This window comes from Salmo salar, chromosome 15, assembly GCF_965601325.2.
Source record: "Salmo salar chromosome 15, fSalSal1, whole genome shotgun sequence".
NCBI classification, from domain to species: Eukaryota; Metazoa; Chordata; class Actinopteri; order Salmoniformes; family Salmonidae; genus Salmo; species Salmo salar.
The window spans coordinates 3,122,409-3,146,729 of record NC_138305.1 but is presented as its reverse complement, the minus strand read 5'-3'; the positions used below and the strand labels follow the sequence as shown (position 1 = coordinate 3,146,729).

Below are 24,321 nucleotides of genomic sequence, written 5' to 3'. Positions count from 1 at the left end.
AAACTCTGCTCCCTCATTCATTGAATCAGATGGCTCATCACAAAACCCACTGATATTGCCAACTACTTTTATGATTTTTTCATTGGCAAGATTAGAAAACTTAGGCATGACATGCCATTAACAAACGCTGACACTGCACATCCAAGTATATCTGACCAAATTATAAAAGACAAGCATTGTAATTTTGAATTCCGTAAAGTAAGTGTGGAAGATGTGAAACAATTATTGTTGTCTATCACCAATGACAAACCACTGGGGTCTGACAATTTGGATAGAAAATTAGGATAATAGGGGACGATATTGCCACTTATATCTTCAATTTAAGCCTACCATAAAGTGTGTGCTCTCAGGCCTGGTGTCAGTCGTTGCTAGGAGTGGTGGTAGGAGTCAGGCGCAGAGAGCAGAGGTGAGGAACTGTGTGTTTATTCAATAAAAACACAACACGATCGACGCCAACACAACGGGCGTGAAAAATGCAAAGTGCCCAAACAACAGGTGCACAGCATGCATGAAAATAGAACAGTAGTAGATCGCCAGCACATCCAAATACAAAACACAACCTGACGCTAAATAATCCCGCACAACACTGGGCGGGCTAACCCGGCTTAAATAACCAAAATCAAAAGACAAATGAGGAACAGGTGCAACCAATAAGACAAACCAAACGAAAAAGAAAAAAGGATCAGCGGCGGCTAGTAGGTCGGCGACGACGACCGCCGAGCGCCGCCCGAGCAGGCAGGGGAGCCACCTTCGGTGGGATTCGTGACACCTGGAGGGAAGCAAAAGTTATTCCCCTACCTAACAATAGTAAAGCCCCCTTAACTGGCTCAAACAGCCGCCCAATCAGTCTGTAACCCTTTGGAAACTTTTGGAAAAAATAGTGTTTGACCAGATACAATGCTATTTTATAGTAAACAAATTGACAACAGACTTTCAGCATGCTTATAGGGAAGGACATTCAACAAGCACTTACCCAAATATACTGATGATTGGCTGAGAGAAATTGATGATACAAAGATTGTGCTGTGTTGTTAGACTTCAGTGCGGCTTTTGACGTTATCGATCATAGTCTGTGGCTGGAAAAACTCATGTGTTATGGCTTTACACCCCCTGTTATATTGTGGATAAAGAGTTACCTGTCTAACAGAACTCAGAGGGTGTTCTTTAATGGAAGTCTCTCCAACAAAATCCAGGTAGAATCAGGAATTCCCCAGGGAAGCTGTCTAGGCCTCTTTCAATCTTTACTAACAACATGCCACTGGCTTTGAGTAAAGCCAGTGTGTCTATGTATGCAGATGACTCAACACTATACATGTCAGCTACCACAGCGACACTTAACAAAGAGCTGCAGTTAGTTTCAGAAATGTGTGGCAAGGAATAAGTTAGTCCTAATATTTCAAAAACTAAAAGCATTGTATTTGGGACAAATCAGTCACTACTAAACCCTAAACCTCAACTAAATCTTGTAATGATTAATGTGGAAATTGAGCAAGTTGAGGAGACTAAACAGCTTGGAGTAACCCTGGATTGCAACTGTCATGGTCAAAACATATTGATACAACAGTAACGAGGAAGGGGAGAAGTCTGTCTATAATAAAGAGCTGCTCTGCATTCGTAACAGCACTATCAACAAGGTAGGTCCTACAGGCCCTAATTTTGTTGCACCTGGACTACAGTTTTTAGAAAAATTGCAATTGGTACAGAACAGGGCAGCACGGCTGGCCCTTGGATGTTCACAGAGAGCTAACATGAATAATATGCATGTACATTTCTCCTGGCTCAAAGTGGAGGAGAGATTGACTTTATCACTACTTGTATTTGTGAGAGGTATTGACATGTTAAATGCACCGAGCTGTCTGTTTGAACTACTGGCACACAGCTCGGACACCCATGCATACCCCACAAGACATGCCACCAGAGGTCTCTTCACAGTCCCCAAGTCCAGAACAGACAATGGGAGGCGCACAGTACTACATAGAGCCATGACAACATGGAACTCTATTCCACATTAAGTAACTGATGCAAGCAGTAAAATTAGATTTCAAAAACAGATAAAAATACACCTTATAGAACAGCGGGGACTGTGAAGCAACACAAACATAGGAACAGACACATGCATACAAACACACAATAACATACTGTCAGAAGAATTTTCTATCCCAATGATAATAACTAACAATCAATAAGCTTTGACTAATCCCCAAGGTTTGTAAGACACTGGGTTAATAATAATTAGGCAAAGACTCAGCTTCTGCAAAATGGTCTGTACAGTTTATTCAGAGAACGTTCTGAAGTCCATTATACAAAGACATTCATTTTATGCTCACCCCCTACTTACGCACATACAGTGGGGGGAAAAAGTATTTAGTCAGCCACCAATTGTGCAAGTTCTCCCAATTAAAAAGATGAGAGAGGCCTGTAATTTTCATCAGAGGTACATGTCAGCTATGACAGACAAAATGAGAAAAAAAAATCCAGAAAATCACATTGTAGGATTTGTTATGAATTTATTTGCAAATTATGGTGGAAAATAAGTATTTGGTCACCTACAAACAAGCAAGATTTCTGGCTCTCACAGACCTGTAACTTCTTCTTTAAGAGGCTCCTCTGTCCTCCACTTGTTACCTGTATTAATGGCACCTGTTTGAACTTGTTATCAGTATAAAAGACACCTGTCCACAACCTCAAACAGTCACACTCCAAACTCCACTATGGCCAAGACCAAAGAGCTGTCAAAGGACACCAGAAACAAAATTGTAGACCTGCACCAGGCTGGGAAGACTGAATCTGCAATAGGTAAGCAGCTTGGTTTGAAGAAATCAACTGTGGGAGCAATTATTAGGAAATGGAAGACATACAAGACCACTGATAATCTCCCTCGATCTGGGGCTCCACGAAAGATCTCACCCCGGGGGGTCAAAATTATCACAAAAACGGTGAGCAAAAATCCCAGAACCACACGGGGGGACCTAGTGAATGACCTGCAGAGAGCTGGGACCAAAGTAACAAAGCCTACCATCAGTAACACACTACGCCGCCAGGGACTCAAATCCTGCAGTGCCAGATGTGTCCCCCTGCTTAAGCCAGTACATGTCCAGGCCCGTCTGAAGATTGCTAGAGAGCATTTGGATGATCCAGAAGAGGATTGGGAGAATGTCATATGGTCAGATGAAACCAAAATATAACTTTTTGGTAAAAACTAAACTCGTCGTGTTTGGAGGACAAAGAATGCTGAGTTGCATCCAAAGAACACCATACCTACTGTGAAGCATGGGGGTGGAAACATCATGCTTTGGGGCTGTTTTTCTGCAAAGGGACCAGGACGACTGATCCGTGTAAAGGAAAGAATGAGTGGGGCCATGTATCGTGAGATTTTGAGTGAAAACCTCCTTCCATCAGCAAGGGCATTGAAGATGAAACATGGCTGGGTCTTTCAGCATGACAATGATCCCAAACACACCGCCCGGGCAACAAAGGAGTGGCTTCGTAAGAAGCATTTCAAGGTCCTGGAGTGGCCTAGCCAGTCTCCAGATCTCAACCCCATAGAAAATCTTTGGAGGGAGTTGAAAGTCAGTGTTGCCCAGCGACAGCCCCAAAACATCACTGCTCTAGAGGAGATCTGCATGGCGGAATGGGCCAAAATACCAGCAACAGTGTGTGAAAACCTTGTGAAGACTTACAGAAAACGTTTGACCTGTGTCATTGCCAACAAAGGGTATATAACAAAGTATTGAGATAGACTTTTATTATTGACCAAATACTTATTTTCCATCATAATTTGCAAATAAATTCATTAAAAATCCTACAATGTGATTTTCTGGATTTTTTTTCTCATTTTGTCTGTCATTGTTGAAGTGTACCTATGATGAAAATTACAGGCCTCTCTCATCTTTTTAAGTGGGAGAACTTGCACAATTGGTGGCTGACTAAATACTTTTTTCCCCCACTGTACCTCCACACAAACAGTAATGTCCTACACACATACATACACACGAACAGTAGGTGAGTTGTATCCCTCTCCAGAGTTCTCACCACTGTTAATCACTACCCAGCGCTGTCTGTTCCTTTCCCCCGAGATTAGAGGAACCTTGAGAGTTACTCCCTTTCTCCTCATAAGTTTCTCAAAGTTTCTCGCTAGGTCGGGTCAAACACAGTCTAATTGTTCTCGTTATTTTCTTAGGCACACTAATACACACATTTCTCTTCCTCCCGGGTCTCTCCTAGACCTTATGGGACTTACGTTTAGTACTTTAATTATTCATTATACATGCTACATAACTAACTAATTACTAATTAGTTACGTTTCAGGGCTGGATTCTTTAATCATTTACCTTTAAACCAATTATTCCCTTATCACATACCCACTATACGGAGATGTACACATGTATTTTGTGTTATATAGTTGAAGTCGGAAGTTTACATACACATAGGTTGGAGTCATTAAAACTCGTTTTTCAACCACTCCACAAATTTCTTGTTAACAAACATAGTTTTGGCAAGTTGGTTAGGACATCTACTTTCAACATGAGACAAGTACTTTTTCCAACAATTGTTTACAGACAGATTATTTCATTTATAATTCACTCTATCACAATTCCAGTGGGTCAGAAGTTTACATACATAAAGTTGACTGTGCCTTTAAACAGCTTGGAAAATTCCAGAAAATTACATCATGGCTTTAGAAGCCTCTGATAGGCTAATTGACATCATTTGAGTCAATTGGAGGTATACCTGTGGATGTATTTCAGGCCTACCTTCAAACTCAGTGCCTCTTTGCTTGAAATCATGGGAAAATCTAAAGAAATCAGCCAAGAAACAAAATTGTAGACCTCCACAAGTCTGGTTCATCCTTGGGAGCAATTTCCAAACACCTGAAGATACCACGTTCATCTGTACAAACAATAGTACGCAAGTATAAACACCATGGGACCACGCAGCCGTCATACCACTCAGGAAGGAGACGCATTCTGTCTCCTAGAGATTAACGTACTTTGGTGGGAAAAGTGCAAATCAAACCCAGAACAGCAGCAAAGGACCTTGTGAAGATGCTGGAGGAAACAGGTACAAAATTATCTATATCCACAGTATGTCGACATAACCTGAAAGGTTGCTCAGCAAGGAAGAAGCCACTGCACATGGGGACAAAGATTGTACTTTTTGGAGAAATGTCCTCTGGTCTGATGAAACGAAAATAGAACTGTTTGGCCATAATGACCATCGTTATGTTTGGAGGAAAAAGAGAGAGGCATGCAAATATTTCAGGGTACATTGTACTTTATCAGAGAGGAAGAGGTCGAAGTGAGAGGGATAACTATCGTTATTTTCGCTCCCAAGCGAGGAGTTTTGAGGCAGTGTTGAATTTGGTTAGCAAATAAATAATGACTTATTTGCTACGTGTGGGTTATTTGATCGAATAGAAGTTTTGTGATGCTTAGGTTGTTATGAGTGTACTGACATCCCGGAAACCTTTCGAAAAAATACTTTATATTTGTCAACAGTGTGCGCAACTAGTTAACTGAAGTCAGGTGCAGGAGAGCAGAGATGAGTGAACAGGCACACTTTATTTGGCAGAAGGAAAACAGTCGGCAGGAGTCGTGACAATATTGGAGTTGTGCCAATATTTTTATCATAAAAACACCTTCCCGTGTGTGCCAAAATGTATTTTTGTGCTGCTAAAACGTGCTCCTTGTAATAATGTCAGCATAAAGCCCTGAATGTGCTCCTTGTAATAATGTCAGCATAAAGCCCTGAATGTGCTCCTTGTAATAATGTCAGCGTTAAGCCCTGAATGTGCTCCTTGTAATAATGTCAGTGTAAAGTGCTGAATTTTGCACGTCCCATGTAATGTAGTCTAAGTGATAACAATGAGGCAAAATCCAGCCTTATTATTGTTCTGGGATATTCATTTATTTTCTTTAGCATGTTTCATACAGCAGCCACATGTCATTTATTTTTCAAGATCATTTGGGTCGTGGGCTATTTAAATACTTTTCTGTTTTGAAGAACAAACATCAAACATTGGGACAATTCATATCTTGCAGTAAAAGACTAAATAAGATCTTCATCTCAAGAGAAGACAGGTTAAACGTTAAAAAGGTTTAATGTTATTTTATGTAGAAAATAGTTCTGATCATACAGGCCTAGATGATATCCAAAACAACTAACAATACACTCAATTTAAACATTTTCAGTAATTAAAACTGTAAAGTCATGTCCTTCTACACACAATACCACAACTAATTCCAATCTGGGAGGTACATTTGATGAAGTATTCAATAATCTTGCTGTGTATTTCAGATGGAATCAAGGCATTAGAATGAACTAGATGCCACCAAAATATAGGTTGACCGCCAACATTTTTCAAACCCTGCTCGGGGAGGCCTGACTGGCTACTTTTTCTATTTGGCTGGCTATTCCAGGTATTTGTTGAAAAAAAACTGTTTTTAACTTATTTACAGGTATTGAATTATAAAACAAAAGATGGCAAACAAAGGATACAAACATTTCAACAAATTCATACCCGAGACTCCCAGAACAGAATTTGACAGTGAACGCAGACGATTCCGAGGAGAATTTAACTTTTCAAACAATGGAGAAGGGCAGAAATATTATCCTGGCTCAACATAAACCATTGACTCAGCTAGCTCCCTGTCGATGTATTTAAATCTGAACTGTCTGACAGTATGACTGTTGTTCTGACAGTATCTGTCCCTCTAGAACATTCCACTAGAAATATGTTTCTATCCAGTTCCACACAGGCCCGTTGGCCCATCAGGACTGAGATCTTCCAGCAGTGAAAGAGAAAAGAGCAGAGCTCCACCACTGACACAGATTTACAGTCTAGAGAAAGAACTCTGACTCTCTAAACATCTGTCCCACAAAGTAATCCCTGTCTACTATGCCTCCAAAACAGTCTGTAGGCCAGGAACATCACCAGAGACACTGACCACTGATCAGTCTAATCCCTGTCTACTATGCCTCCAAAACAGTCTGTAGGCCAGGAACATCACCAGACAGAGACACTGACCACTGATCAGTCTAATCCCTGTCTACTATGCCTCCAAAACAGTCTGTAGGCCAGGAACATCACCAGACAGAGACACTGACCACTGATCAGTCTAATCCCTGTCTACTATGCCTCCAAAACAGTCTGTAGCCCAGGAACATAACCAGACAGAGACACTGACCACTGATCAGTCTAAAGCCTGATGTCCATGGACTAATTGAAAAGGCACACTATAAGACCGACCTTAACAGTGCTGTGCCGGCTTGGATATTTTATTTTCGTATTGTCCTTTCAGCACGGTTCCAGAAACTATGGTGGATACATATCCAGGCCAGACCAGTGCAGCTCTACTGTGTGAATCAAACACAAGATTTAGTTTGGGAGAGATAAGACATCAGAGAGATACCCACTAACGTCTGTTTTAGCCATAGAGGTAGAATGACTGGAGCAATGCCCCTCAGACCATCGCAATGTGACAGGATCACTCATGGGAACACTCAATATGGCCGCCGGTCCATCCATCACAGAACATCGACTGGAATGGGATTCCCCATTGTAGTAAACATATTTCTATGGTTTTAGTTGTGTTTAGCTCGCCCATTAAAACAAAATCTTATTTTTTATCCTAGATAAAATTGAGGGAAACAGAATAATGAATCCTGGGTTTGGACTAATTTCCATTGAAATAAGAGTGGTTGCATGTGTCTGTTGTTTACAATGTCTGTAGCATGTTTAACTGGCCATCTTAATTTGAAAAAGACACAAGCTGTTTATTAATGATGGTGTTTCTCAATAGGTCCCAACAGGTTTATCATAACAGGTTATAACTGCTCAATTAGACATGTTTGATCACAATAAGTTGGTCATTGTTTAGAAGTGAACACAGGAAAACTCCAAACGTGAAGTAGGATGTGAATTCAGGAAAAAACTTCAGCTGTAACGAGAAAGTAATCATAACCAACTGAAATGACGTGGCGACGTTTTCCTTTCCTTCAGCTACAGACCAAACCGACACATCCGTTCACGTGTGTATTCATATACACATTCACACAAATAAAACACTGTATCATCGACATATACAATTAATGTCCTCTATATTATATCGCAGATATAAATGGACGTTATGGTATTGGTGCATAAATCCATTTGGTTCTGTTTCCGAGCTAAATCCTAACTTGAAATCTGGCCACACAAGAGGTTTTACTTTTTATTTTTCAGACGTGTGATTAAGTACATGGATGTAGTATGCTGTGCAGGAGAATGGACAAGTTGGGACAGACATCTGAAGTGGTACCCTATTTCCTATATAGTGCACTACCTTTGGCTCTATAGGGAATTGGGACGTGGCCCAGGTCAGGAGTGTACTAGTGTGGTCAGGTCCAGGTTCATGTTGTAGATGATAGAGAACTCTCTAGAGAGGAGCTGGTGGAGACCCATGCCGTCGTGGTAGTAGACCCAGCGCTCTCCTGTCCAGTCATAACGCTTCGGACCACTGGAGGACACAGAAAGGGGGATATGAGGCTAGGGTTGAAAACACCTAAATAGCTATGAAAAACACCTGAATCGCTATGAACTGACTGGTCAAACATTTACTAGCACATAAATGCATGAACTATTTTCAATCAAATGTATGTAATAGTGAATCAAATGTATGTAATATATTATACTGAACAAAAATATAAAACGCAACATGCTACAATTTTAAAGATTTTGCTGAGTTACAGTTCATATAAAGGAAATCAGTCAATTGAAATAAATTCATTAGGCCATAATCTATGGATTTCACATGACTAGGAATTCAGATATGCATCTGTTGGTCACCCTTAAAAAAATGGGCCTCAGGATCTCGTCACAGTATCTCTGTGCATTCAAATTGCCATCGATAAAATGCAATTCTGTTTGTTGTCCGTAGCTTATGCCTGTCCATACCATAACCTCACCATATTGCAAACTGTTCACAAGAGCTCGCCCACACGACGCCATACACGTGGTCTGCGGTCGGGAGGCCGGTTGGGACATGCTGCCAAATTCTCAAAAACGACATTGGAGGCAGCTTATGATAGAGAAATGAATATTCAGTTCTCTCTAGCAAAAGCTCTGGTGAACATTCCAGCATGCCAATAGCACGCTCTAAAAACTTGAGACATCTGTGGCATTGTGTTGTGTGACAAAACTGCACATTTTAGACTAGCTTTTTATTGTCCCCAGCACAAGGTGCACCTGTGTAATGATCATGCTGTTTAATCAGCTTCTTGATATGCCACACCTGTCAGGTGGATGGGTTATCTTAGCAAAGAATAAATCCTCAATAACAGGGAAGTAAACAAATTTGAGAGAAATAAGCTTATTGTGCATATGAAAAATGTCTGGGATCTTTTATTTCTTTACCATTGGGCCATCAGCACTCTATACTCCTCTGTTAACTGGTCAGGTCTGTGTGCCTGTCGCTAGACCCACTGGTTGACGCTTATTTATAAAACCCTCTTAGGCCTCACTCCCCATTATCTGAGATACCTACTGCAGCCCTCATCCTCCACTGCAGCCCTCATCCTCCACATACAACATCCATTCTGCCAGTCACATTCTGTTAAAGGTCCCCAGAGCACACACATCCCTGGGTCGCTCCTCTTTTCAGTTCGCTGCAGCTAGCGACTGGAACGAGCTGCAACAAACACTCAAACTGGACAGTTTCATTTCCATCTCTTCATTCAAAGACTCAATCATGGACACTCTTACTGACAGTTGTGGCTGCTTTACGTGATGCATTGTTGTCTCTACCTTCTTGCCCTTTGTTCTGTTGTCTGAGCACAATGATGTTTGTATCATGTTTTGTGCTGCTGCCATGTTGTATTGTCATGTGTTGCTGCTATGCTATGTTGTCGTCTTACGTTTCTCTTTAAGTAGTGTTGTGGTGTCTCTTGTCATGATGCGTGTTTTGTCCTATATTTTCAATCCCAGCCCCCGTCCCTACAGGAGGTCTTTTGGTAGGCCGTCATTTTAAATAACAACTTGCATAGTTAAATAAGTTTAAATAAAATAAAAATGTATTTATTCCAGCTCATGAAACATGGGACCAACACTTTACATGTTGAGTTTTTATTTTTGTCAGTGTAAATAAAAAGTTTATAAATGTATGTAATACATGAAATAAAAAGTATGTAATGGAGGTGGTGTGTGTATATGTATTTTAACTACCAAATCAATTCAATCAAGCATTGTACACAGCAGAAATAAGCGTCCTGTCCAACACAGACCTGGTAGGAGATGACAGCCAGATCTGTTTGTTAGGAGTCTGTTTGTTGATGACGTATGTTCCATGGTCTCCGCCCACCTTCACTGTCAACACACCACTCTGGAGGGAGGGAGAGAAGAAAACATCAACTGTTGAACTTGACTTAATGTCTATGGCTCATTCTTTCTCTAACTTATTCTAAAAGACAAGTAAGCCTTGTCTGATCTAGAATGATCCATAGGCTCCTGCCCTATCTCCTGCTGATTCTGTGGCATGAGACAACTTGATGTACAAGTACTGTACACCCCCTGGACAGGACGATAGTCTTTAAAGACAAGTCATCCCTCAGATACCTGACCACTGTTATAGTACAAAAAAAGAAGCTTGTTCAGTCTACCTACTATAGCAGCATGTACATATTGGTTATTCAGCCAGACAGGATGCAGAGCAGAGCGTGGCTGGCAGATAGATATACAGCAGTAACACCGCTGTCCTAACACGGCGGCAGCCTGCCAGGACAGCGTCTGAACGCTTCAAATCCTGAAATAATCACAGGAATTCCAGTAACTGCTCTACACAGACACACACACCACCAGCCTCACTGATTAAATTAGGTTATATTTCTTTAAATGAATGCCACTGCTGTTTGATGGGATTTGCCCAGCCACAACCCTCTCTTCCATGTCCTCTCCATCTCCTCCCTTCACCACTACTCTGCTCTTCCTCTAAAATATATCATTTTTCCATGTCCTCTCCCTCCTCTTCATCTCCTCCCTTCACCACTACTCTGCTCTTCCTCTAAAATATATAATTTTTCCATTCCTCTACATTCTTCTCACCCTCCTCTCTCCAAAACCCTCCTCTCATTTCCTCTTTCAAAATCCTTCCTCTCCTCTCCTCTCCCCAGGCCAGAGTTGACCTCTAGGTTGCAGCGCTGCACTATTGGCTCATTAACAGGCGTTAATGAATATGTCCCACTCATTAAGGAGATTAAACAGAGTGTTGTGTATCTGGGTTGTCATGGTAGAAATAATCCTATTTCTATAGGCGTTACAGAGAGGGTGGTGGACTGCATTCTATAATGGAGCATGAAGGATTCAATGAGAGAGGATTCCAAAATGGGCTGTTGAGGATTCCATAGTGACATGTCAGGGATATTGTACTGTAAGCCCCTCAAATGGCCTCCTCTTTCAAGGATGAGATGAACAGCCTTGTGATGTCCTCCTAGTCAAACACACCATCTATAGTAATTGAATTCAAGTGCTGCATGACATCAGTGGCGGTCAGTGTCGTTTAAGACGAGGGAGGACCATTTTTTTCATGAGCATGACCTTATTTCTATTACAGCATATTGGATGACTGTCATTCATATTCCATTCACCCAGCTCAATGTAACATCGATAGGTTTAGGCTACTACATGATACTAGAAGGACTTCCGGGTTTGGAGGGGGTAGTCGCACTTCGCTTCGCTCCACAGGTAATATTACATTTCGTTACATTACAACGGTTTGATTTGTTTGATCTGAGCAATTTATTCTTAGCTAGCTACATAGCCGTCTTTGTATCAAAGATAATTGTGTAGTTTAGAGTAATTATCGAGGTTAGCTAGCCAGCCAGCTGTTTTCGGCCTCCTAACTTAGTCAACACTGCTAGCTAGCCAACTAGCCAACTTCTACCGACTAGCAGCACTGTAGAAACTATTACATTACAACGGAACGACTTGATTAGTGTAGTGCTAGCTAGCTACATAGCTGTCTTTGCTGTATTTGTATCTAAGATAATTGTGTAGTTTAGAGTAATTTATCGAGGTTAGCTAGCCAGCCGCGCCGCGACGCCGTTGTCCAGACTTAGTCAACACACCTAGTCTTCATCAAACCCACTGCTAGCTAGCCAACCTTTACTGACTAGCAGCACTGTAGAAACTAATACACTACAACGGAACGATTTGACTAGTGCAGTGTTAGTTGTCTTTGTCATAGTTTGATAACTGTGTAGTTTAGAGTAATTATGGAGGTTAGCTAGCCAGCTATTTTTCGTCGCCCGCGACGCCATAATTGCTTTTGTATCATGATAAGGTGTAGTACTGAAACTATCGAGGTTACCTAGCCAGCACACATTCAAACAAAGTCAACAACGCAGCCACTGCTAGCTAGCCTACTTCACCAGCCAGCAGTACTGTATCATCTTCGTCATTTTAGTCAATAACATTTTTGCAACGTAAGCTTAACTTTCTGTACATTGGAGAAGTGTAGTCCACTTGTCATTCCAATCTCCTTTGCATTAGCGTAGCCTCTTCTGTAGCCTGTCAACTATGTGTCTGTCTATCCCTGTTCTCTCCCCTCTGCACAGGCCACACAAACGCTTCACACCGCGTGGCCGCTGCCACTCTAACCTGGTGGTCCCAGCGCGCACGACCCACGTGGAGTTCCAGGTCTCCGGCAGCCTCTGGAACTGCCGGTCTGCGGCCAACAACGCAGAGTTCATCTCAGCCTATGCTACCCTCCAGCACCTCGACTTCTTGGCACTGACGGAAACATGGATTACCACAGATAACACTGCTACTCCTACTGCTCTCTCCTCGTCCGCCCACGTGTTCTCGCATACCCCGAGAGCATCTGGCCAGCGGGGTGGTGGCACTGGAATCCTCATCTCTCCCAAGTGGACATTCTCTCTTTCTCCCCTGACCCATCTGTCTATCTCCTCATTTGAATTCCATGCTGTCACAGTTACCAGCCCTTTCAAGCTTAACATCCTTATCATTTATCGCCCTCCAGGTTCCCTTGGAGAGTTCATCAATGACCTTGACGTCTTGATAAGTTCCTTTCCTGAGGATGGCTCACCTCTCACAGTTCTGGGTGACTTTAACCTCCCCACGTCTACCTTTGACTCATTCCTCTCTGCCTCCTTCTTTCCACTCCTCTCCTCTTTTGACCTCACCCTCTCACCTTCTCCCCCTACTCACAAGGCAGGCAATACGCTTGACCTCATCTTTACTAGATGCTGTTCGTCCACTAATCTCATTGCAACTCCCCTCCAAGTCTCCGACCACTACCTTGTATCCTTTTCCCTCTCGCTCTCATCCAACACTTCTCACTCTGCCCCTACTCGGATGGTATTGCGCCGTCCCAACCTTCGCTCTCTCTCTCCCGCTACTCTCTCCTCTTCCATCCTATCATCTCTTCCCTCTGCTCAAACCTTCTCCAACCTATCCCCTGATTCTGCCTCCTCAACCCTCCTCTCCTCCCTTTCTGCATCCTTTGATTCTCTATGTCCCCTATCCTCCAGGCCGGCTCGGTCCTCCCCTCCTGCTCCGTGGCTCGACGACTCATTGCGAGCTCACAGAACAGGGCTCCGGGCAGCCGAGCGGAAATGGAGGAAAACTCGCCTCCCTGCGGACCTGGCATCCTTTCACTCCCTCCTCTCTACATTTTCCTCTTCTGTCTCTGCTGCTAAAGCCACTTTCTACCACTCTAAATTCCAAGCATCTGCCTCTAACCCTAGGAAGCTCTTTGCCACCTTCTCCTCCCTCCTGAATCCTCCTCCCCCCCCCCCCCCCCTCCTCCCTCTCTGCGGATGACTTCGTCAACCATTTTGAACAGAAGGTCGACGACATCCGAGCCTCGTTTGCTCAGTCAAATGACACCGCTGGTCCTGCTCACAATGCCCTACCCTGTGCTTTGACCTCTTTCTCCCCTCTCTCTCCAGATGAAATCTCGCGTCTTGTGACGGCCGGCCGCCCAACAACCTGTCCGCTTGACCCTATCCCCTCCTCTCTTCTCCAGACCATTTCCGGAAACCTTATCCCTTACCTCACCTCGCTCATCAACTCATCCTTGACCGCTGGCTACGTCCCTCCCGTCTTCAAGAGAGAGAGTTGCACCCCTTCTGAAAAAACCTACACTCGATCCCTCCGATGTCAACAACTACAGACCAGTATCCCTTCTTTCTTTTCTCTCCAAAACTCTTGAACGTGCCGTCCTTGGCCAGCTCTCCTGCTATCTCTCTCAGAATGACCTTCTCGATCCAAATCAGTCAGGTTTCAAGACTGGTCATTCAACTGAGACTGCTCTTCTGTGTCACGGAGGCTCTCCGCACTGCTAAAGCTAACTCTCTCTCCTCTGCTCTCATCCTCCTAGACCTATCTGCTGCCTTTGATACGGTGAACCATCAGAACCTCCTCTCCAACCTCTCCGAGTTGGGCATCTCCGGCGCGGCCCACGCTTGGATTGCGTCCTACCTGACAGGTCGCTCCTACCAGGTGGCGTGGCGAGAATCTGTCTCCGCACCACGTGCTCTCACCACTGGTGTCCCCCAGGGCTCTGTTCTAGGCCCTCTCCTATTCTCGCTATTCACCAAGTCACTTGGCTCGGTCATATCCTCACATGGTCTCTCCTACCATTGCTATGCAGACGACACACAATTAATCTTCTCCTTTCCCCCTTCTGATAACCAGGTGGCGAATCGCATCTCTGCATGTCTGGCAGACATATCAGTGTGGATGACGGATCACCACCTCAAGCTGAACCTCGGCAAGACGGAGCTGCTCTTCCTCCCGGGGAAGGACTGCCCATTCCATGATCTCGCCATCACGGTTGACAACTCCATTGTGTCCTCCTCCCAGAGTGCTAAGAACCTTGGAGTCACCCTGGACAACACCCTGTCGTTCTCTACTAACATCAAGGCGGTGACCCGATCCTGTAGGTTCATGCTCTACAACATTCGCAGAGTACGACCCTGCCTCACACAGGAAGCGGCGCAGGTCCTAATCCAGGCACTTGTCATCTCCCGTCTGGATTACTGCAACTCGCTGTTGGCTGGGCTCCCTGCCTGTGCCATTAAACCCCTACAACTCATCCAGAACGCCGCAGCCCGTCTGGTGTTCAATCTTCCCAAGTTCTCTCACGTCACCCCGCTCCTCCGCTCTCTCCACTGGCTTCCTGTTGAAGCTCGCATCCGCTACAAGACCATGGTGCTTGCCTACGGAGCTGTGAAGGGAACGGCACCTCCGTACCTTCAGGCTCTGATCAGGCCCTACACCCAAACAAGGGCACTGCGTTCATCCACCTCTGGCCTGCTCGCCCCCCTACCTCTGAGGAAGCACAGTTCCCGCTCAGCCCAGTCAAAACTGTTCGCTGCTCTGGCACCCCAATGGTGGAACAAGCTCCCTCACGACGCCAGGACAGCGGAGTCAATCACCACCTTCCGGAGACACCTGAAACCCCACCTCTTTAAGGAATACCTAGGATAGGATAAAGTAATCCTTCTACCCCCCCCCCCCCCCCTAAAGATTTAGATGCACTATTGTAAAGTGGTTGTTCCACTGGATATCATAAGGTGAATCCACCAATTTGTAAGTCGCTCTGGATAAGAGCGTCTGCTAAATGACTTAAATGTAAATGTAGAATTTTCCCTGTACCCATCATGAGGTTGCTACAACCTGGCCTATGAATGAAAGTTTACAACGTAGGTAAACACAGTTTGAGAGACATGAGGTGACAGACAGTGACATTCAACAGTGCCTTGCACACTCTTGCCTGCATCTAGCTGATATAGGGTGTAATCAGTTGTCCAACAGTTGAAAACGAGAGTTTCTTTTGGACAAATCCAGGTATGTTTATCCCCGTTTTGTTCCGTTTAAGTAATGTTTTTTTCCCCCCCAACAGAATCGGCGGAATGAATACACCCCTGGTCACAAGTAAACAGTTCACTCTCATAACAGCCACGTTGTATTCCTTCTCTTCCCTTGTGGACTTCAATGCACAATACATCAGCTATATGTGACCAGCCTACATTGTTGTCACTTTTTTAGCTGAAGTAACATAATACTCAGCATAGCTAATAGAACTAACATGTTACTAAACCCGCTACAATCATGCAGTAACGTTAGTGTACAGTCAGTAAGCACAAACCCCTAGTACTGAGTGTGTACACTCAGTACGAGGGGCTCGTGTGTACACTCAGTACGAGGGGCTCGTGTGTACACTCAGTACGAGGGGCTCGTGTGTACACTCAGTACGAGGGGCTCGTGTGTACACTCAGTACGAGGGGTTAGTTTATTTCTTTCTACGCACCAACCTATTGGCAACAGGGACCTTGATCCAGGAGGGGATTGCATGTCTCTAGATAATCGTTGTGATCGGAGGATAGCTGTGAGGGTTATCGAATCAAGATGAACTTCTCAAGGTCATTAATGATAAAATGTTCATATTTGAAGATGGCAGAAAGGCTAGTCTCTTTGGTACACGACAAGCAGTGGAATGTTAACTAAAGAGACTGGTACTCAGGCTAGAAGGGCTCTGCTGTAACCAAGACGACAAGCAGTGGAATGTTAACTAAAGAGACTGGTACTCAGGCTAGAAGGGCTCTGCTGTAACCAAGACGACAAGCAGTGGAATGTTAACTAAAGAGACTGGTACTCAGGCTAGAAGGGCTCTGCTGTAACCAAGACGACAAGCAGTGGAATGTTAACTAAAGAGACTGGTACTCAGGCTAGAAGGGCTCTGCTGTAACCAAGACGACAAGCAGTGGAATGTTAACTAAAGAGACTGGTACTCAGGCTAGAAGGGCTCTGCTGTAACCAAGACGACAAGCAGTGGAATGTTAACTAAAGAGACTGGTACTCAGGCTAGAAGGGCTCTGCTGTAACCAAGACGACAAGCAGTGGAATGTTAACTAAAGAGACTGGTACTCAGGCTAGAAGGGCTCTGCTGTAACCAAGATGCTTGATATTGACATCTAGCCACTTAGCTAGAAATTTCTCAAACCAATGCATAGCTGGAGCTGGATATCATTTATCTTAGATTTCTTATTGTTACACTTAACTCATATTTAGTTAAAAGCAGTGGCGTAGCCCGCACTCCCACAGACCCTGGGTACCCCCAACCCAAACAAATTGTTGGATTTTATAAAAATGTTCAAATGGTAATTGAAAATCATACTATTAAATCACCTCACATGAGAGAGAGAGAGAGAGAGAGAAACACAGAGACAGAGAGACAGAGAGACAGAGAGAACTATAGATATTTGTGGAGAATTTAACCCAGAGGAAATGTAACAGTACCAACAAACACAGCTGTGGGACTGACAGGCATGCCAGTCCAGTGTGTGACAACGTAGCCAGTGAGCTGGTGTTAGGAGGAGACTGGGAGTGAGTGTGTCAGTCTCCTCCTAACCAGCTCAATGTCTACATTGTCACACACTGGACTGCATGCCTGTCAGTCCCACAGCTGAGTTTGTCCTCTCCAGAGCTTATACAACCCCCTCCCCAAGTGAAATAGATCAACAAAACTGAACAGTAAACATTACACTCACAAAAGTGGCTATGTACAAAAGGACAAATCAATCTACTTACAGGGCATTTGGAAAGTACTCAGACCCCTTGTCCACATTGTTATGTTACAGCCTTATTCTAAAATGTATAAAATAAAAACACAATACCCCATAATGACAAAGCGAAAATATGTTATCTTTGCAAATTCATGAAAAATAAAAAACAAATACCTTATTTACATAAGTTCAGACCATTTACTTTGTGACTGTAAATTGAGCTCAGGTGCATCCTGTTTCCATTCATCATCCTTGATGTTTCTACAACTTGATTGGTGTCCACCTGTGGTAAATTCCATTGATTGGATATGATTTGGAAAGACACACCTGTCTATATAAGGTCCCACAGTTGACAGTGCATGTCAGAGCAAAAACCAAGCCATGAGGTCGAAGGAATTGTGCGTAGAGCTCCGAGACAGGATTGTGTCGAGGCACAGATCTGGGGAAGGGTACCAAAACATTTCTGCAGCACTGAAGGTCCCCAAGAACACAGTGGTCTCCATCATTCTTAAATGGAAGAAGTTTGGAACCACCAGACTCCTCCTAGAGCTGGCCGCCCAGCCAAACTGAGCAGTCAGTGGAGAAGGGCCTTGGTCAGGGAAGTTACCAACAACCCGATGGTAACTCTGACAGAGCTCCAGAGTTCCTCAGTGGAGATGTTTGTCCTTCTGGAAGGTTCTCCCATCTCTGCAGCACTCCACCAATCAGGCCTTTATGATAGAGGCCAGAAGGAAGCCACTCCTCAGTAAAAGGCACGACAGCCCGCTTAGAGTTTGCCAAAAGGCACCTAAAGGACTGACTGTGAGAAACAAGATTCTCTGGTCTGATGAAACCAAGATTGAAGTCTTTGGCCTAAATGCAAAGTGTCACGTCTGGAGGAAACCTGGCACCATCCCTACAGTGAAGCATGTTGGTGGCAGCATCATGCTGTGGGGATGTTTTTCAGCGGCAGGGACTGGGAGACTAGTCAGGATCGAGGGAAAGATGAACAGAGCAAAGTACAGAGAGAGATCCTTGATGAAAACCTGCTCGAGAGCGCTCAGGACCTCAGACTGGGGCGAAGGTTCACCTTCCAACACGACAACGACCCTAAGCACACAGCAAAAACAATGCAGGAGTGGCTTCGGGACAAGTTTCTGAATGTCCTTGAGTGGCCCAGCCAGAGCCCGATCCAGAACCCGATCAAACATCTCTGGAGAAACCTGAAAATAGCTGTGCAGCGACACTCCCCATCCAACCTGACAGAGCTTGAGAGGATCTGCAGAGAATAATGGGAGAAACTCCCCAAATACAGATGTGCCAAGCTTTTAGCGTCACACCCAAGAAGACTCAAGGCTGTAATTGCTGTCAAAGTGTAATGTAAAGGTGATTCAACAAAGTACTGGGTAAAGGGTCTGAATACTTATGTAAATGATATATACATTTATATATTTTTTTTTTATACATTTGCAAAAATGTCTAAAAACCTGTTTTTGCTTTGTCATTATGGGGTATTGTGTGTAGATTGAGGGGGGACGATTTAATCCATTTTAGAATAAGGCTGTAACGTAACAAAATGTGGAAAAAGTCAAGGGGTCTGAATACTTTCTGATTGCACTGTAAATATGGGTTGTATTTACAATGGTGCTTGTTCTTTACTGGTTGCCCTTTTCTTGTGGCAACAGGTTACAAATCTGCTGTGATGGCACACCGTGGTATTTCACCCAATAGATAGGGGAGTTTATCAAAATTTGATTCGTTTTCAAATTGTGGGTCTGTGTAATCTGAGAGAAATATGCGTCTCGAATATGGTCATACGATTTGGCAGGAAGTGCAGCTCAGTTTCCACCTCATTTTGTGGGCAGTGTGCACATAGCCTGTCTTCTCTCGAGAGTTGGGTCTACCTACAGAGGCCTCTCTCAATAGCAAGGCTCACTGAGTCTGTACATAGTCAAAGCTTTCCTGAATGTTGAGTCAGTCACAGTGGTCAGGTATTCTGCCACTGTGTACTGTTTAGGGCCAAATAGGATTCCAGTTTTCTATGTTTTTGGAAAATTCTTTCTAATGTGTTAAGTAATTATATATTTTTCTCTCATTATTTGGTTGGGTCTAATTGTGTTGCTGTCCTGGGGCTCTGTGGGGTGTGTTTGTGTTCATGAACAGAGCCCCAGGACCAGCTTTCTTAGGGGGCTCTTCTCCAGGTTAATTTCTCTGTAAGGGAAAGGTGGATACCTAGTCAGTTGTACAACTGAATGCATTCAACTGAAATGCGTCTCCCGCATTTAACCCAACCCCTCTGAATCGGAGAGGTGTGGGGGGCTGACATAATCAACATCCAAGTCTTCGGCGCCCAGGGAACAGTGGGTTAACTGCCTTGCTCAGGGGCAGAATGACAGATTTTTAGCTTGTCAGCTCGGGGATTCGACATGTCGGTTACTGGCCCAACACTCTAACCACTGCTCTGTAGGTGATGACTTTGTTATGGAAGGTTTAGGAATCGCTTCCTTTTAGGTGGTTGTAGAATTGAATGGCTCTTTTTTGGATTTTGATAATTAATTAATTAGAGGGTATCGGCCTTATTCTGCTCTGCATGCATTATTTGGCATTTTACATTGATATACAGTATGTGGCTGTTTTTGCAGCATAATATTTAGAAAATGTAATTTTGGGGTTTAGAAAAATGTCTGCTAAATGCTAACTCCCATTCGTATAAGCTGGTAGCGTAGCTAGCAAACAGAAATAGATGGATGTAGTCAGTCGTTTTTAACTAATGCAGTTGATTGGTGACGAAAACATGAACATGTATTGAGGTTGACATCTATACAGCATTATACTCCGGTTTTTATCCCAACATAGTGTTAAGTACACGTATATACAGTAGCCTAAATGTAGACTAATTTTGATGTCCGTCAATGAGGAGATTCGGGATCTATTACCCCACCCGGGGGATGCGTGGGTGACAATTGTTTCGGTCGAATTCCATCGACCTCTTTACCTCTAACACACTGGATTCATAAACTGTACTGGTAGAGGCAAGATGTCCCCTAGAAGCAGTGATGTCGACAAACACACATCAGCAGTCTGCCAGCCAGACAGTTCTCTGGGCATCAATACATCCTCTAGCTGTCTGGTACAGCACTGACCCAGGTCAAGAGGTCAGCTCATTATCACCATGGACACACTTTTTTCCCCCATAATGTCAGACCAATTTACTCCCATGGATACACACACACACACACACACACACACACACACACACACACACACACACCCACCCCCCCCCTCAGTGTATTGACGTGGTGTTTAGTGCCCTGGGCATGTCTGATGATTTGAGGACACTACAATCATTATTTCCTCCCGTGACCTTTGCCCTCAGGAAGTAATTGGCCTGCACGTAACAGCACCGTCGCCATCCTATCCTACAGCTCTAATGACTCATGGATCCCTAACAGACATACACTCATCATCATCCACAACTAGACACACAGACCCAGGACGACTCATCATCCACAACTAGACACACAGACCCAGGACGACTCATCATCCACAACTAGACACACAGACCCAGGACGACTCATCATCCACAACTAGACACACAGACCCAGGACGACTCATCATCCACTAGACACACAGACCCAGGACGACTCATCATTCACAAATATTATTTTCTGATGAAGAACTCTGGATAAATGCTGCAAATAGGATTGTCCAACTTCCAATGCAATGACATGCGAGTCAACAGCTACCCCTAGTGGACAAAAGAGAGGAGTACAGAAACAGAGAAACTGGTACAGTATGTACAGTATTTCCCTGGACTTACAGAGAAGACAACGTCATACTCTGACCATTTGTCATTTAGTAGATGATCTTACAATTAGTATACAATCAGAAGCCTACTACTTAGAGAGAAGACAACGTGATGTGTACTGACAGAGAAGAAGACAACGTGATGTGTACTGACAGAGAAGAAGACAACGTGATGTGTACTGACAGAGAAGAAGACAACGTGATGTGTACTGACAGAGAAGAAGACAACGTGATGTGTACTGACAGAGAAGAGAACATCAAACTCCGGCCCTGCTAGTGGTCCATCCATCAGATCCTCAAAGTAGTCAGCCAACGAATCCAGAGTCTCATCTGCCAGCTTCTCATAGGCTGCCTCGCTGATCTCACTGGAGAGAGATAAACACACTGGTTCAAAATGAGGGTCAACAACCACAGAGGCTGAATTTGATATGAACTGCATTTGACATGAGAACCGAATGTCCACTGACAAAGTGAGTTAGCCCATCCACAAAGTGAGTTAGCCCATCCACAAAGTGAGTTAGCCCATCCACAAAGTGAAGGAAATAGAATATAGCCTACTGTAGGCCTACTTATTGTAGTAGAGATAAATACTGCAGTTACAAAATCCTTCCTGTTGCCATGAGGAGCTCGATGGTGATAGTACACTTTGCTAGCACTTGCTAGCACTCCTCTAGTCTCCCATAGTACCTTTACCTTATCTGAACAGCGTTTTCCTCTGCATGTACTGATGAAGTGACATGTAGGACTCTCCTCTGTTCTCCTCCTGGTCTGCTATCAAGCCACTGTGACAGAAATACACAGATAGGGATATCATTGCATTGTATAGTAAAATTCTGTGGCAAATCATTTTTTATCAGTATGCTATCATAGTTCCCTAGACCACCAGACAGCTGGCAGTCACCAACCCTGGTACTGGATCTTGCACAGCGTGTGCAGGGTTTTGTTCCTGCCCAGCATTACCAACATCTGTTCAACCACTGGCTTGATGATTAGTTTGTTTAATCGTGTTATTAGCGCTGGCGGGAACAAAAAGCCCACTCACCCTGTTGCTCTCCAGGACCAGAGTTGATGACCACTACCCAAGGTGATAGACACCTGGCTGGCTTCTCCCTAGTCACCAAATGTGGCGAGGCCTTCAAAGTGTAAGCAATGCCACTCACATTTACATAAAAATCTTAAAAAAGGAATGTCTCTTGTCTGTTACAAATGTTGAATCTTACTCTGCCAATTAGTAAGTACATTTACCTTTGATGAACACAGGGCACTCCACGATATCACAGGCTTAAATGTGTCATTTGGTGCAGACCGAGTTCTCAGACAGCGAGAGTTTCCCAGGTGCTAAAAATGAGAGAAGGCCATATCTGTTATTGCATAGTGTATGCATGATTCGGCTGATAAACAACACCCGTATATTTAAAGGTGTTATATTTTGGGGGGGGACATTGTAATTTCAGAAAATGTCCATACATCTGCAGCAATAGTGAAATAATAGTGTTTCACAGTATTACTTAACCACCAGTGTTGTGATATTCGCCTATTGATTTCTCCCACCGGTGCAGCATCCATGTCAAAACAGGAAAGGTCTCCTCACTTTGTTCACTCAATTTCAGTTTATGTGAGAAAATAAGCGCTGAATAGTGTAGGGGGGTCATTATACCATCTAAATATTTTTCCAATAATAACAAATATTGTCTTTACAGCTGTTTGAAGAAGGTGGAACAAAACCGAAAGTAAAATCACAAGTCATTCAAAACAAATCTTACTTTCGGTTTTGTTCCACCAACTTCAAACTGCTGTAAATATTAGATACTTTTGTTAATGAAAAAATATTTCTCAGCTATTTATATATGTTACAATGATTCCCTTCACTATTCAGTGATTGTTTTCTCATATAAACTTAAATTGAGCGAACAGTGTAGAATCTTAGGAAATGACTAGGCGAATATCACAACACTGTAAGTAACTTAATACTGTGAAACACTATTATTCCACTATTACTGAAGATATTATGGACATTTTCTGAAATTACAATACTAAATCCCCCACCCCCCCCCCAAATCCTGTGGCACCTTTAAAAGTCGGTAACTAAGTTTACTTTCCTGTCGATATTTTTGTCTTAAAATTTGAAAATGTCCAACAGCATAAGGACGAACTAACTAGACAAACAGTAACGTTAAGTTTCAATTAGATTTGATTCAACATTCTGCCAAAAGTAAATCTCCCATTTTCGGCCATCTATTTAGCGGCTATAATCCTGCTAGCTAACGTTAGCTGTTACACGATGATTTCAAAACATAGCTAGCGGCGTGGCAAACATTACCTCATTAGACAGATATCTGCTCCCTTGTACACATGTCGTCGTTCTCTGCTCTATTCTATAGCTCTGGTCGCGTATGAATTGATAAATACATCGCTTTTTAATGGATAACCTCTGCATTTTTCGCCTTTCAGTGCTGCTGATCTTGTTATCAACTTGATTGTTTATGTCTGTTCGGGAACCTTCTACTCATGCCTGTTTTAGCGGTTTACCACAGCCAAAAAGTCATAAACCCTGTCTATTTCTTCAATTTCTCTTCCTAAAATGTGATTTTTAACCCTAACCTTAACAACCTGCTAACCTTATGCGTAACATTATCCTTAAATTATGACCAAAAAGCACATGTTTGTTTCATTGCATTTTTGTGATTATAGCCAACATTGACTTTGTGGCTCTGGTAACTAGTGTTAAACGTATTTGGCTACACCGTTATGACGCATGACCGCCACCTGCCAGGCTGGAGTGGGATGGCACATTAGACAACTTTCTCATTTCTTACCGTAGGCACCGAAATAGCAGGGCCCGGGTTCCCAAAAGCATCTAAGGATGTTTTCACACTTGGTTCCTTTCAGACAATTTTGGTGAACTCAGTGCGGTTCGCATATTTTTTTGGGGGGGGTGCATTGTGAACACTCCAAAACAACTCAAACCCC

General features: G+C 43.5%; 1 protein-coding gene across 2 annotated transcripts; it reads right to left on the bottom strand.

Annotated features, from left to right (window-relative positions):
• Positions 1-5,882: 5,882 nt before the first annotated feature.
• fxn (frataxin) lies at positions 5,883-24,035 on the bottom strand. 2 transcript variants are annotated; one of them, XM_045695320.2, is made up of 6 exons: positions 23,672-24,035; positions 22,597-22,689; positions 22,045-22,133; positions 21,566-21,716; positions 10,261-10,358; positions 5,883-8,498 (listed from the first exon to the last, which is right to left on the bottom strand). In XM_045695320.2, exons 1-6 carry the CDS (start codon positions 23,786-23,788, stop codon positions 8,360-8,362), a joined length of 687 nt encoding a protein of 228 aa, XP_045551276.2. In that variant the 5' UTR covers positions 23,789-24,035; the 3' UTR covers positions 5,883-8,359. The 2 variants fall into 2 exon arrangements, with proteins under 2 accessions (XP_045551276.2, XP_082817671.1); XM_082961545.1 differs by having other exon boundaries at positions 21,596-21,716; positions 23,672-24,026.
• Between the last annotated feature and the right edge of the window lie 286 nt (positions 24,036-24,321).

What these genes read in the sequence shown, in the direction of transcription:
- fxn (XM_045695320.2), bottom strand. Translation starts at nt 23,788, where the DNA reads ATGCAGAGGTTATCCATTAAAAAGCGATGTATTTATCAATTCATACGC. An exon ending in GTGCCCTGTGTTCATCAAAG is followed by an intron (nt 22,134 to 22,596) that starts GTAAATGTACTT and finishes TTTCTGTCACAG; the next exon opens with TGGCTTGATAGCAGACCAGG. An exon ending in TGGCTGTCATCTCCTACCAG is followed by an intron (nt 8,499 to 10,260) that starts GTCTGTGTTGGA and finishes TGTGTCCTCCAG; the next exon opens with TGGTCCGAAGCGTTATGACT.